General features: G+C 52.6%; 1 protein-coding gene across 1 annotated transcript in view; it reads left to right on the forward strand.

The window, feature by feature from the left end:
- The first annotated feature begins 7,152 nt into the window (after positions 1–7,152).
- Positions 7,153–13,886, forward strand: part of XKR6 (XK related 6) — a 160,510-nt gene continuing 153,776 nt past the window's right edge. Inside the window, exon 1 of the mRNA XM_088534347.1 lies at positions 7,153–7,853. Within this exon, the coding sequence (XP_088390473.1) occupies positions 7,153–7,853 (701 nt within the window). The remainder of the gene's footprint in view (positions 7,854–13,886) is intronic.

A 13,886-nucleotide genomic window follows, 5' to 3' on the forward strand; every position in this document is an offset into this window, starting at 1 on the left:
GGAGCTGACTCCAGCTTCCACTGATTGGAATAGCAGCTCCACCAGGTTGATCTGGTGGATACATTCAGGACCAAAGTGGTAGATACAGTGGTTGTAGTGGAGTCAGGATGAGGGGCCAAAGCATTTCCCAAATGCCAAAGTGAGGAGTAATGGATGGTTCATGGGGAGAAGAGAATATCTGCAACGATCCATTGCAGAATAACGAAGAGACAATAGCATGGGAATGAAAATTCTGTCGTCCAGAGGAGAAAGGAGAGAAAATCACAGATTCCAGGGTTGGGCAGGGGTTTAGGGAGTCCACGTAGGATTTCACAAGATCATTAGGGAACCAGGGGAAGATCATTTCTCTGCAGTATCTTGAGGCACTTGACTGGTGGAAGGACCAAGAAAAGAAGAAGAGCGAAGAGACCAAGGTGTAATAGCCTACCTGAATGCACAGGCTAGCATTTCAGCAAAAGAAAGACAGAGAGGCTACAATTACCATAATGGCTATATCCACCAGCCATTTTCTTGATGTTTTCCAAGGGAAATCCATGCTTAGGATTAGTGCAACATTCTTTCTTTATTTGGTTTGATAGCTCATTAATTTAATTAACAACTCTACAGTGTCAGTATTATAGGAAGAAACTTCACAGAAGGGGAAAACTATGTGCTTTGCACAATATCTATTGGCACAGTGGCCAACCATCCTGTGCATCCAGCTCAGAAAGGAAACTTTGCATTGCCTGGCAAGCTTGGTTTTCTTTGAGCTAATCCCTTAGGGGCAAAATCTACATTAGGAAGAGCAGGTGACTCCGTGGCATGCTGGAGAGGGAGAAAACGCTGAATCTAACTCTCTCCAAAATGTTCATGGATGTAAGTATTGGCTTGGGAGAGCCTCAGACCAATCTGTCAGTCTGAAGATCTGGGCTGTTAATGCTTGTCCCAGAGGAGGAACATACGGTCTGTGCCCCTCACCACCTTGAAGTCCGTCTTTTTCTTCCCCATGGGTCACTAGTACCTCAAAGAGCACAACCAAGGAGCTTAGCCTGTGCTCGCTTTAACAAAAACAACAAAAAATAGCTATAAGGAATGGCCAGACTTGGAGAAGAAAGGCAGGCAGGTCGGAAAGGTGCTCGTAGTCACTGTCCTCCGCACAAGCCAGTCCTGCAGCCCTGTGATCACACATCTGATGCTGCGCAGTGAGCTGATTGCTTCTAAAAGGTGTCCTACAAAAGCTTGTTTCTGAAAGCAGAGAAAGAGGTTCCTTTTGATGCACTGTAATAAATGAAAACAGTTGCGGATCTCAGGAGATTAAAGAAAGGCTGAAAAGAGCTAAATAAGCCCTGTCACTTCAGGTAAGATCTGGATAATAGGAGCTATAGAGTTTGCTAATGTGCATTTCCCAAGACCACATTAACTCTTAAGTTCATCAGGCGGTATAAACTGATTTAAAGATAGTATTAGTGTCCGACAGGGAAAAATAAATAAAGGCGTGAGATTCATATAACTACATATTCAATAAAGCATCATCCAGCCTTTATCATTTAATACCTGAAGACCTGATAATGTTTTAGGTGCATTAAAAAAGCTTCCCAATCTCTCTGGGTTGTATCAGACCTAGAGAGGGCCTGTTTTTAAAGAATATTCTCCTGTTTAAGGGGCTTCCTCTGTGACAGGCCCCTCAACCGAAACCTCAGCTAGTGACATGACCTCGGCTAGCAGGAGTCTTTACTTGGACAAGCACCTTCCCGGGTTGGACCACAGGGGACTTTTTTTGGAAAATTCATCCAAAGAAAGTAGGCATTCATTCAGAGAAAGGACCGAAAACAGGACCTTGTTTTCTGTCTTCTCAGAGTATTATTTCATTATGAGACAAAACATGTTCCTTAATTACAACGTATTTCCTTGAAAGTGTGAGCCTTTCAAAGTGACTCAGATGCCCCTGAGATTATAGGACGTTCCTCAGAGTTGTAGGAACTTGGATGTAGGAGATGTAGGAACAGAGATGTAGGAACCCGGTCTAGCTGTGGACACGCGCTGTCCTCAGTTGCTCTAAGACATCAGTAGGAGCCAACACATGATTACTGATAATCAGTGATAACACTTATCAGTCAATTGGATTTTTAAATTGAAAGCTTGGGAGCTTCAGACTGCTAACAGAGCTGCTAGAAAGAGCTTCCTTCTAACAAAAATGAAGCGCTGGAACTGGAAAGCTTTACCAAATATTCTTCGTACTCCCTTGGATGCAGTTCATGGCGTGACTGCGAGCTGGCTTTTTAATACAGAACATTTGGCACCTTCTCCACCTTTCCTAGAGAGACAAACATCACGAAGGAGGAGAAATGGAGGCAATGAAGATCAAAACCAGAATCCTGCTCTCCTTCTGACCATGCATGCATGTAGCATTCAGTGAGTCTAACTGAAGCTACAGAAGTCAGTCGATGGAAGAATTGACCTGAGTGTGTCCTCTAAGTCAAACTCACATAGTACCTTCTAAGTTTGTCAACACACTCAACTTTTAATACTGCAGCGAGACTTTGTCAGTGTAGCAAAGCAAGCCCAAGTCTTTTCTGCCTCATGCACGAATAACAAAGCCACCTGCCATATTCCAGCGCTGGATGTTTTATTGTTAGTGATGATGCATGAGGCAGAAATAATGCAGTTTGATTTCCAGAGACAAGACCAAGTTGAGCTTGCAAGGCTGTCAGTTACTAGCCCGCACTCACCTGACTTGGGGACTGAGCAAACAACATGGAAGGAATTGATGGAAACTAATGACACAATAAGACGTCTTTTTTTTTTTTTCTGACCTACTTTGCTTAAAGTAAATCCCCATTAATTGTAATTATCTGTGCAGGTTGCAGAGTGCTTCACCAGACACTCAGCTGGATCCCTCAGACTTGCACAACTCCCGATTCTGGCTCAGCCACCTTTCTATATATAGCGTTTTTTCCCCCTCTGATGTGAATAAAAGCCTGGAAGATGAAAGACAACAAAGCTCAATTAGTATATTGATCAGGACTAAAAAGAAAAAGCATATTTAACCAATCAGCACATGAAGTGTGTGATCCGGAGCCTCGGTTTGCAGTGTACTCTCCAAGTACCAATACGCCTCCTTCTTCCCAGCACGTCTTCCGTGGGTTTTAAATACGGAAACTAGCATAAAATGCAAGGCATCTGCAGATCAGCTGTGACTGTGCCACAGAAACCCCCTTTTTAACCCCATTTCATAAGCACCGTGGGGCTCATGGGACCATCTAGGTTGTCCCCGGAGCTCTTAACCCAAGCGCCTTTAGCATGATGGAAACCTGGGTCACCACTTCGTGCAGCGTTAAGAGATACCAACATGCTCATGATTAATACTCATACCATAAAAAAGGAAAAAAAAGTCTTAAAAATACACAGTGTTGACTAATAAAAGAAACAGGCTCTGACTAACGACTTTTCTAACTTTTTGCAGGCTGTAGCCACATCAAAGGGGCAGAGCATCCTCCCGATGCCTGTGGGGATCTCTGGGGCGCTCCGAAGCCCTTCCGCATCGCCCCGAGTGGGCGAGAGGGAGACGGAGAACACACCGGGATTATGGAGAGTCGGGATGGGAGCGATGGAGCTATCGCTTGCGGCCACCCACAGAGAAAGGCTGTGTCCATGACTCATCCCCGACGCAGGAAGGAGCAGAGCGCACCACGCATCCGAATGGACAGCAGCTTTCCAAGGAGAAACGGCCGGGCATCGAGCGTCTCTCAAGGTCATTCATCCCAGCTGTTCATTGTTTCCGGCTGGGATGCAATTTCCTTTGTAAAATTATGAAGGTGTGTCTGAAAATGAGTGTTTTTAAATCTTTTTTTTTGGGGGGGAAGGGGGAGGCAAATCTGTTGTTCTTAGTGGAAGAATCTTCTAATTTTCTTGAATTTATTCAGGGCCAGTTCATCCCCCCTCACTCTCCAGCTACCGCCCTTCAATGTCATCAATCTTTCCCTGCGCTGGCATATGCTTTCCACCAGCACAAAACCTATTCCCTCTTTATTTTCTTTTTTATCCACCATAGGAAGATAAACCACACTTCTGGCCCACACTTGGCTCTTCCCTCTGGGTGCTCCAACCCAAATTCAGACCTCTTGGACACAGGGGACTGCAGTGGCACTGAGAAATCCAGAGGAGGTCCCGCCAGTATATTGTATAACACCATATATTGCTTGAGCATCTGGTTTTCGCATCTTTGAGCGTGCCAACGCTAAAATCCCTAAACTGCTGTCTTCTCCCACCCATATGTCTCATCTCACAAGTTTGGGTAGTTTTTCTATCAAAACAGATGAGTCTTCTGCCCCCTTATTGGCTCACAGGAGGGAATGCGCACCTACACTTGCATTTAAATAATAAGTCCAAATAGTTTTGTTGCTTTTGTGCCCTTCTCTGCTTTCAAACCAAATGGAGCAAATTTGCTACAAAGCTCGAAGAAATGAGGAATGCTTCCCTAGAGGTCTTGTCACATGGAAAAACAAAAGTTTAAGCATAAAATGGGTGTCTCACCCAACAGGATGGGTTCCCAAGTCCTTAGTGGTGACAGTATTTACTGTTTGGATTTTAAAAGCGCGGAACGCAAGCAGGATGCAAGTCTTCTAGCTGTTCTCAAGATTAATGTTTTTTCGACAGAAAAAATGCATTTTATCTGCATTTATGCACCTTATCATTTTTATCTTTTAATTCCCACACCCTCAACCTTGATATTCAAGCTTCCACAGCCACAGTTTCGGAGCCCTGAGCCTGGCAAGTCAGCCCTGATAGTTTGCAACATGCAAAAAAAAACGTTTTTGCATGTGGAGTTGGATGAGGGTTGGGGAGAGGGACGGGGTACCCCGAGGATGGGCTGGGGATGCTGGTGTCAGTGCAGCAGGGATGGGGGATATGGGAAGGATCCCGCGGGTGCTAAGGCAGGGGGACAGGGGAGGATGAGCAGTGGGTGCAATGAGTGCTGCTTCGGAGGGGACAGAGGGGATGTGGGTGCTGGCAGGAAGGGGACAAGCAGAGGAAGCAGTGGGGTTGGTGCAATGAGCGCCAGGGACAAGGAATGGGAGACAAGGAATGGGACAAGGAGTGGGGGAGTGATGAGTGCTAGTGACACGGGGGCAAGCGGAGAGGGCAGAGAGAAGCACTGGATGCTGCAGAAATGGGTGAAGAGCAAATGTAAGTGCTGGGCGCAGGGCAGTGGGTACCAGGGCAATGGGGATTACTGGGTGCTGAGGAAATGGGTATCGGGATAATGGGAGTTATGGGTGCTGGTGCAACGGGAGCCAGTGCAATAGGAATTCTAGTGTGTTGATGCAATGGGAGCTGGTGCAATGGGTGCTGGTGCAAAGGAAATCACTGGCTGCTGGTGCAATAGGTGCCAGTGCAATGGAATCACCGGGTGCCGGTGCAATGAAATCAGTGGGTACTGGTGCAATGGAATCACCAGGTACCACTGCAATGGGTGCTAGTGCAATGGAATCATCAGGTGCCAGTGCAGCGGGTGCTGGTGCAATGGGAATTCTTGTGTGTTAATGCAATGGGAGCAAGTGCAATGGGAATTCCTGGGTGCTGGTGCAACGGAAACTACCGCGTGCCGGTGCAAAGCGTGCTGGTGCAATGGCATCACTGGGTGCCGGTGCAATGGGTGCTGGTGCAATGGAATCACCGGGTGCTGGTGCAATGAGTGCCAGTGCAATGAAATCACCGGGTGTCGGTGCGGTGGGTGCCAGTGCAATGGAATCACCAGGTGCCGGTGCAATGGGTGCTGGTGCGATGAAATCACCGGGTGCCGGTGCGGTGGGTGCCAGTGCAATGGGTGCCGGTGCAGTGGAAATCATGGCGAGCCGGTGCAATGGGTGCCGGTGCGAAGGAAATCACTGGGTGCCGGTGCAATAGGTGCCAGTGCAATGAAATCAGCGGGTACTGGTGCAATGGAATCACCAGGTACCACTGCAATGGGTGCTAGTTCAGCGGAATCACCAGGTACCGGTGCAATGGGTGTTGGTACAATGGCATCACCGACTACCAGTGCAGCGGGTGCCGGTGCAATGGCATCACCGGGTGCCGGTGCAATGGGTGCTGGTGCAACGGAATCACCGGGTGCCGGTGCAGTGCGTGCCGGTGCAATGGCATCACCGGGCGCCAGTGAAGCGGGTGCCGGTGCAATGGCATCACCGGGTGCCGGTGCAATGGGTGCTGGTGCAACGGAATCACCGGGTGCCGGTGCAGTGCGTGCCGGTGCAATGGCATCACCGGGCGCCAGTGAAGCGGGTGCCGGTGCAATGGCATCACCGGGTGCCGGTGCAATGGGTGCTGGTGCAATGGAATCACCGGGTGCCGGTGCAGTGGGTGCCAGTGCAATGGAATCACCAGGCGCCGGTGCAGTCGGTGCTAGTACAATGGGTGCCGGTGCAATGGCATCACCCGGTGCTGGTGCAGTGGGTGCCGGCGCAATGGAAATCACCGTGTGCCGGTGCAGCGGAATCACTGGGTGCCGGTGGAGTGCGTGCCAGTGCAATGGCATCACCGGGTGCCGGTGCAGCGGGTGCCGGTGCAATGAAATCACTGGGTACCGGTGCAATGGGTGCTGGTGCAGCGGAATCACCGGGTGCCGGTGCAGTGGGTGCCGGTGCAATGAAATCACCAGGTACTGGTGCAATGGGTGCTGGTGCAACGGAATCACCGGGTGTTGGTGCAGTGGGTGCCAGTGCAATGGAATCACCGGGTGCCGGTGCAATGGGTGCCGGTGCAGCGGAATCACCGGGTGCCGGTGCAGTGCGTGCCGGTGCAACGGCATCACCGGGTGCCGGTGCAATGTGCCGGTGCAGTGCGTGCCGGTGCAATGGCATCACCGGGTGCCGGTGCAGCGGGTGCCGGTGCAACGCGAGCTCCCGGTGCCGGTGCGGCGGGCACTCGCTGGCGCTGCGGCTCGCCGGGTGCCGCTGCCGCCCGGTGCCGCTGCCGCAGCCCGTCGCTAGGCGGCCCGTGTCGCCGCCGCGTCGCGCGCGGGAAGCGCCGCCCCCGGAAGCGGCGGGCGGGCAGCGGGCGGACCGGGCGGGGGGGGGGCGGCGGCGGCGGCGGCAGCGGGCGCGGGGCGGGGGGGGCAGAGCGCGGCAGCGCGAACGGCGCCGGGGACGCGGCGGCGGCGGCGGCGGCAGCAAAATGGCGGCCAAGTCGGATGGCGGCGGCGGCAGCAGCGTGGCCTTCGCCCAGCTGCACAACCTGGACGAGGCGGCGGCGGCGGCGGCGGCGGCGGGCGGCGTCGGGGCGGCGGCGGAGCGCGGCGAGGAGCCGGGCGGCAGCAGCTCGCTGCACATCTGCCACTGCTGCAACACGTCGTCGTGCTACTGGGGCTGCCGGAGCGCCTGCCTGCGCAACCTTTTCGGCCGCCCGCCCGCCGCCGTCGCCGCCGCCGCCGCCGCCCCCGGGAACGAGGAGCCGCTCGCCGCCGCCGCCGAGGTGCCGCCCGAGGGCGCCGGTGCCGCCGAGCGCCCGTGGCTCGACTGCTTGTGGATCGTGCTGGCGCTGCTGGTGCTGCTGGGCGACGTGGGCACGGACGTGTGGCTCGCGCTGCACCACTACGGGCGGCGGGACTACGTGTGGTGCGCGCTCACGCTGGCCTTCGTGCTGCTGCCCTCGGTGCTCGTGCAGATCCTGAGCTTCCGCTGGTTCGTGCAGGACTACACGGGCGGCGGGCTGGGCGCCGTGCAGGGCCTCAGCAGCCGCGGGCCGCCCATGATGGGCGCCCACGCGCGGCGCGGGGCGGCGGGCACGGCCGCGGCCGGCGCCGAGCGGCTCTGCAGGATCTCCGTGTGGGTCTGGCAGTCCGTCATCCACCTGCTGCAGATGGGACAGGTCTGGAGGTAAGGCCGTGGGGACGCTTCGCCGAGCTCGGGGGCGCCCCGTCGGTTGCTGCGCCACGCGCGCGCGTGCGGACGGGGTGGCCAAACCTTGGGGTTTTGCCCCAAAACCCTGCTGGTGGCCACCTCGCCGATCCCAAGGAGGGGTGCCCAGAGGGACAGGGATGTCCCCTCACCACGCAGGTCACCTCCGGGGGGACAGGGTGTCCGTCCTCCCCCTCATGGCAGCCCCGAAGGGAAGAGGTTCCCCCCATCCAAAATGTGTCGGAGGACATAGAGGTGGCCGCCTGGAAAGGCGGCAGCTGCCACCCCACACGCGTGGGGCAGGAGCACGGGGGCGGCCGCGTGTCCCCCCTCCCCGTGCGGGGACATGCAGGCCTGGGGGTGACCCCGGGCAGCGCTGCGGCGCCCGGGCCCGGCCGCGTCCCGCGTGGGACGGGAGGGCGGTTGCTCCGGAGCAGAGATGGGCAGGAGGTGCCACCGAGAGGGACGAGTCCCCGCGGGGCGGCCGTGGAGCAGCCCCCTCTTTCCTCCCCCTGTTTGGGAGCCCGGTTGCGGCGTGGGGAGGAGGTCGTGGGGTGCCCCGGTGAGAGGAGGCTCCCCCCGGTCCTCCGAGAGGTCCTCAGGCCGCTCGTGCGGGAGGCTGAAGGTCAGAGATGGGCATCGTTCCCGCCGGAGAAACCTTGGCGGGCGAGAGGGAAGAAACGCCGGGTTTTGGAGACGCCGCCGGGGCGGATGGGGATGAAAGGGAGGGTTGCGTCCTCCTGAGCGTGTTGGGAATTACGTTATCCCCCCCGAAAAGAGGCTGGGGAGGAGGCATGAAGGAATTCTCCGGGATGAAAGCCTGTAGATGCAGGCGCTTCTCCAGAGATGGCGTTTTCGTGCGGCGAGGGGTGTCGTAAGGACAGCCGTGAGGATCCGGCGTGGCCCTGTGTCCTCTAAGACGGCTCTGGACAAGAGAAGGGTTAAGCACATGGAAAGACCGTCCCGTGGGGACGATGGAGGACGGGACGGAGATGCTCTTGGGTCATGACGGGGCAGCGGACGTGCCCCAAGCGTGCGGGGGAGGCTGCGTAGAAGAGGCTACGGATGGGGCAGGTGGAGGGGACGCTTGGGGGTTTTTTGCCTCTTTAAAATGGTTTTGGGAGGAAGGTCCTTCCCCCCCGATGTGTCTGAGGAGGGAGAAGATGGCAGTGCCTGGTGGAAAGCTCTGGAGGGGACGGCCAGGGGGGATAACTGCATCCCCGCATTGCCATTTCCAGCAGGAATCAGTGGGGGTGAAAAATATGACCTCACCGGTGCCGTTCATGGGATCTGCTCCTGGGGTATGGATGAAAAGAGAGACCAAGGAGGCAAAATAGTGATTGATGAGAAGATCTTTTTCTTTTTCTTTTTTTTTTTCTCTTTTTTGGGGGGTAGCGGAAGGGGTTAACTTTGCTGCTTAATGAAATCCATGAAGAAGGGGCTGGAGTTAAGATGGAGCCAGCATGGTTGAGCCTGGCGGGGAGGGCTGCGTGGGTGGAGGGGAGGGCCTTGACACCTCTTCTGAGGACACAGCTCTGGAGAGGGAAAAAAATGAATATACACATCAAAGATTTCTCCTTTTTTTTTTTTTTTTTTAAAGGAGCTGAAGGGGGTGGAAGGGAGGGTTTCTGCGTGGGAAGGGTGCGTGAAATGCATACCTAGGAAAGGAGCCCGTGGAATCATGCGGCGCAACAGCAAAAATACATATTTCTCCTGCATCTTCAATGTCATTCGCGTCCCGTTTCGTGCGCCTTTCCTCCCAACTTCTGTTTGGGGGGTTATTTTATACTTTGGTGGCTGATACATGGTCGGTGGGGAGGTTGTTGGGAGGGGGGTGCGTACGTGTGATATACGCGCGAGGAAGGTGCGTTGGGACATGACCCCTTGCTGCTGCTATCCCGGATGCTCCCAAGCGCAGGGAGAGAGCAGGAGCCGTTCCGGATGCGGATGCTCCTCCGTCGAGTTGGGATTCTCCCCTCGTGGAGCCGGGCGAGAGCCATGACGATGTATTTGGACTGCATCTACCGTGGTGCAGCTCCGCGTTGGCCAGAGCAGCCCCCAGGACGCTCGAGCAAACAGGTGACCCGCTCTGTGTCACCGAAACAAGCCCGGAGCGCGCGGAAATCCGGGAAGCGCCGCTTTAGCCGGGTTTCACCTGCGGCTAAATCCCTTCGCGCCGGCGAGAAGTCGATAGGAGGGGATGGAGGAGGAGGACGGGGAAGCTCCTTGCTCCGCGCGGGCAGTCGGAGCCGTGCGTGACGGGGAGGCCGTGGCAGCTCTTGCTCAGCAGCTGGAGGCCAAGTCCCCGCGCGTGGAGGCCGGAGCTGTTTGGGAATCCGCTCCTCGGATTGCCCAGGGCTCCTCGGCCAGCGTTATGTAACGTAACGTGCGTTTCACTCGTAGCGGGTCGCACGCAACTTGCCATCCTGCAGGGGCTTCCTTTGCTAGACGTCACCGGTGAAAAATACATATCGGGCTTCTTTTTGATGGCCTTAGCTCCTCGTTTCTCTGCACTGTGGGGGGAGTAGGTACCGTTCACGTGCGTTGTTGGAGGGGGGTTGTCTTTGTTCATGTTTTCAGTCCTTATTTTTGGCAATTAAATTGTACCAGGCAGCAATGTCGGTGGGTTAATGGAAACCCTGTGATGGGGGGAGTTGAGCGATGCTCTAGATTCATTTTGCTCAGCTAAAACCCAAGGCTCTGCTAATACTGCCCATCTCCAAGGGTACATAGCAGAGAAGAAGGTGTATGTATACAATATAAAAATGTTTATATATGCACACGTGTTGTTTTTAATTGCTCCTTGAAGCGGTACCATCCCAAATGACATTCCCACTGCTCAAGTTGAGGTCCTTCCTTATGATAAGTCCCCAAGCTGCCGAAGGGACGTTCCATCGAGGAAGGATGTTCCCATGCTGGGGTTCTGTCTGAAATATCCTCGAGGCAGGTTGGGCTTCTGTTGCTCTCACAGAACTTCTCATTCAGCTGTATAAATTCAGGAGGAAAAAAAGATACAACAAAATAAGTGGTATTGCATTGAGGTTTTAATGTCCTGGCTAATTAGCCAAGCTGTGTTTATGACAATTAAGAGTGTAACTTCAGCATTAGATATACCTTTCCCTAAGTGTGTTAGTGGGTCATGACAGCTGTCCCGAAACACGAAGGTTAGAGGGTAAATGTCCGATCCTTCACACCGTGAAATAAAACGTCATCGAATTCCACGGGATTAACAGGATGGGGGGTTTGAGCTAAAAATGAATGTTCATCAGTTGAAAAATCTTACTGTGTCTGTTAAACTGTCAGTCATGGCAAAGTTTGTGACTTGAAGGTAATGTTTGTGCGTTTTGTTTTTAAGATTGGTTTGAAAGCTTCTTTAGCAGAAAAGCGTTCGTTTTTTTAAAAAATTGTCAGTATCTTGACATTAAATTACCTTGTGTGTGTGCGTGTTTTAAAGACAATTTTCTAAAACTTAGGCGATGACTCGACGTCTTGTTTATTAGTGGAAAGACCAAATCTATGAGTTGTTCATCCTTTGCTGTGCCTGGAGGTGGAAGGATGAATCAATGGGTTTAAATGCAATATGTGGTATTTAATGACTGTGCCATGAGTGGGTTTTGGTTCTACTAAAATATTTTGTTCCGGGTGAACTCTGAGTTAGATGTTTGCTGCATTAGATGATGTGGGAATGCAGCATTTACAACACACAGGCACCAGACCAAGCCACTTGGAGTGGGAGACATCTGCTTGTCAAGTGACAGATGAGCTGGAAGCTGCTCACCTGATACCGCCTGATCTCTTAGCTTGGGATGATCAGCTCCATAGATCCCTTCTTTAAATTTACTGCCTATTCTGGCACACTCGAGTGTTTTTTTCCCAGCTTTTTCTGGTTAGCTTGTCTGGCAGCTAAGTTTTTCCCTTTCGCCAAGTTTTAACAGCTTGTTTTTATACTACAGAGTTTTGTCAGATTTTGACAAGCTGGCAGAGGGAAGACTGCTGGGATAAATCATAAACATCCTCTCCCTCCAAAATCAGATCTGGGGTATAACCTTTCTCCCCACCAAGAAACCTTGCCTACCCTTACCCATTCCTAAGAGTTTTCCATGGCATCTCCTCCATGAAACGTTGGGCTGCAGCCTGAGAAATCCACATGCCCAAGGCGAATCCAAAGTGCAGGTAGGGAGGTGGTGTGGATGGATGAAGAAGGCTTTGCCATCCCTTGAGCCAAAGGAGAGTCTCCACTGGATGCCGAGTGGTGGCCGGAATCCATGTCTTGTTGAGCGCTACCCACTAGAGGGGGGTCAAACCACAGATGTTGAAGCAGATCTGCTGTTCCAGCCTCGGGAGGGCAGAGTTTCCACCAGCTTTTTCCTTTGGAGATGTTCCCGCTTGCTCCTGCAGCGGCAGCAGGGGATGGCTGTGTGGATAAGCAGGATTTGGGGGGAGAAAGTTGAGTTTGGCTTCCTTGCAGACCTTGGGATGCAGCTGAATAAGAGTTGCCTTCAACTGGTTGCGCAGTGACATCTTGTAACCTGGCCACGTGGGGACTGCAGTAGGTGGGGAGAAGAGATGGGAAGCAGCAATGTTCCCGTGACCTCTCTTTGTCCGTACAGGAACCGGTGTAAATCTTCCATGGATTTCAGGGTGAGGAAATGAGCCACCCTGATGTTTGATAGTTTGGAGGGACCATCTTCAGGGATGTAAAAGCTATCAGAGAAAACTGCTGTTTTGGAGCTTGGTTGCAGGCTGCTCTCTTCTCTGTTGCTTTTTATAAGGTCTTTGACCAGAACATCCCTTTTTGAGGCAAATTGGCTTCATATGAAACTCATGTTCTTGCCTTTCTCCCACATGCCCTATAGTTTTTTATTTCTCATGCAAATGGCAATGTGGAAGATGGAGGGGAGACAAGGTGTGAAGGAAAGATGGCCAAGGTTTCTTTCTATTCTCAAATTAAAAGCTCTATTTTCCGCCTTTCCAGACACTTCCATTTTGCTTTCAGCTGCATCAGGCTAGTTTTATTCCTTGCAGTGGTTCTCTCAGTACAAATGTAGGTTATTCAGGGAGCATTTCCTTTAATGAAAAGGATGTAGGTAGAACTGATAGTGATAAAGCATCTCTTTGGAGGAGAGCTACTTCTGCTGTCTTGAGACTGCAAGGAAAAGAAATTGGACGTCTAAGCGTATAATTTTCCTTTGGGAATAAGGCTGAGCCCTTGGAGAAGTCTGGATTCCTCACATAACTTTTCCCTTTGCTTTCATGTTTGCTTTACTTCCCTAGTATCCTGACTTGGTTTTTAGCAGCTCACTATCTTGGATATCAGTGATAGCAGGTAGTGTTTTGCCATCTGAAAGCTTTTAGGTAGCAGGATCTATGAGTCCGATTAGTGCTGTGCTACAGCTGAAGTGAAATCGTAATTAAAAGTATACGCAAAAAGGAACACGTGCCCAATACTCGTATTTCATTGACCCACCTATTTCTAATCTGCTTGGACAGATTTGGAGTCTGTGATGGCTGCTTTAGGTCACTGCAGTGTTTTTGTTAGCCAGAACCCAAGGAAATGGGGAGAGCAAGGTACCTGCCAGTGCTATCTGGTTAGGTTGGATGCCAAGGCTTTAATTGCTGCTGGAGACCAAGTCGCTACATCTTGAATGTGTTAAAGAACCGTAGACTGGTCTGCTGAAGACCAAGGGGATGGATACTCTGCGCTGGTTGCCAGAATCATTGAAAACTGGGTATAAAAGGGAAAAAAAGGAAAAGAGGGAGAAGAATCTTTAGCAGGTGCTCAAATCTGGGGACAGTTTGGGGCTTTTCTCACCCTATGGAGCGGAGCAGCGCGATCCACACAGGACAGAACAAGAAGAATCCCGTGTCCTCGGGGACTGCCGGTGTCAGCGTTGGAGCGACGCTCCGAAACTCCACTGCAAGGTGGGACGGAGCCTCTCTTGGTGTCCCAGGGTGGTTGTGAGCAGCCCTCAGCACCTTCCCGTGGCTGGATTCGTTTCTTTTTCCCAGCCA

This window comes from Tinamus guttatus, unplaced genomic scaffold (genome assembly GCF_059628265.1).
Source record: "Tinamus guttatus ecotype Peru unplaced genomic scaffold, ASM5962826v1 Tinamus_guttatus_pri_ptg000548l, whole genome shotgun sequence".
NCBI lineage: Eukaryota > Metazoa > Chordata > Aves > Tinamiformes > Tinamidae > Tinamus > Tinamus guttatus.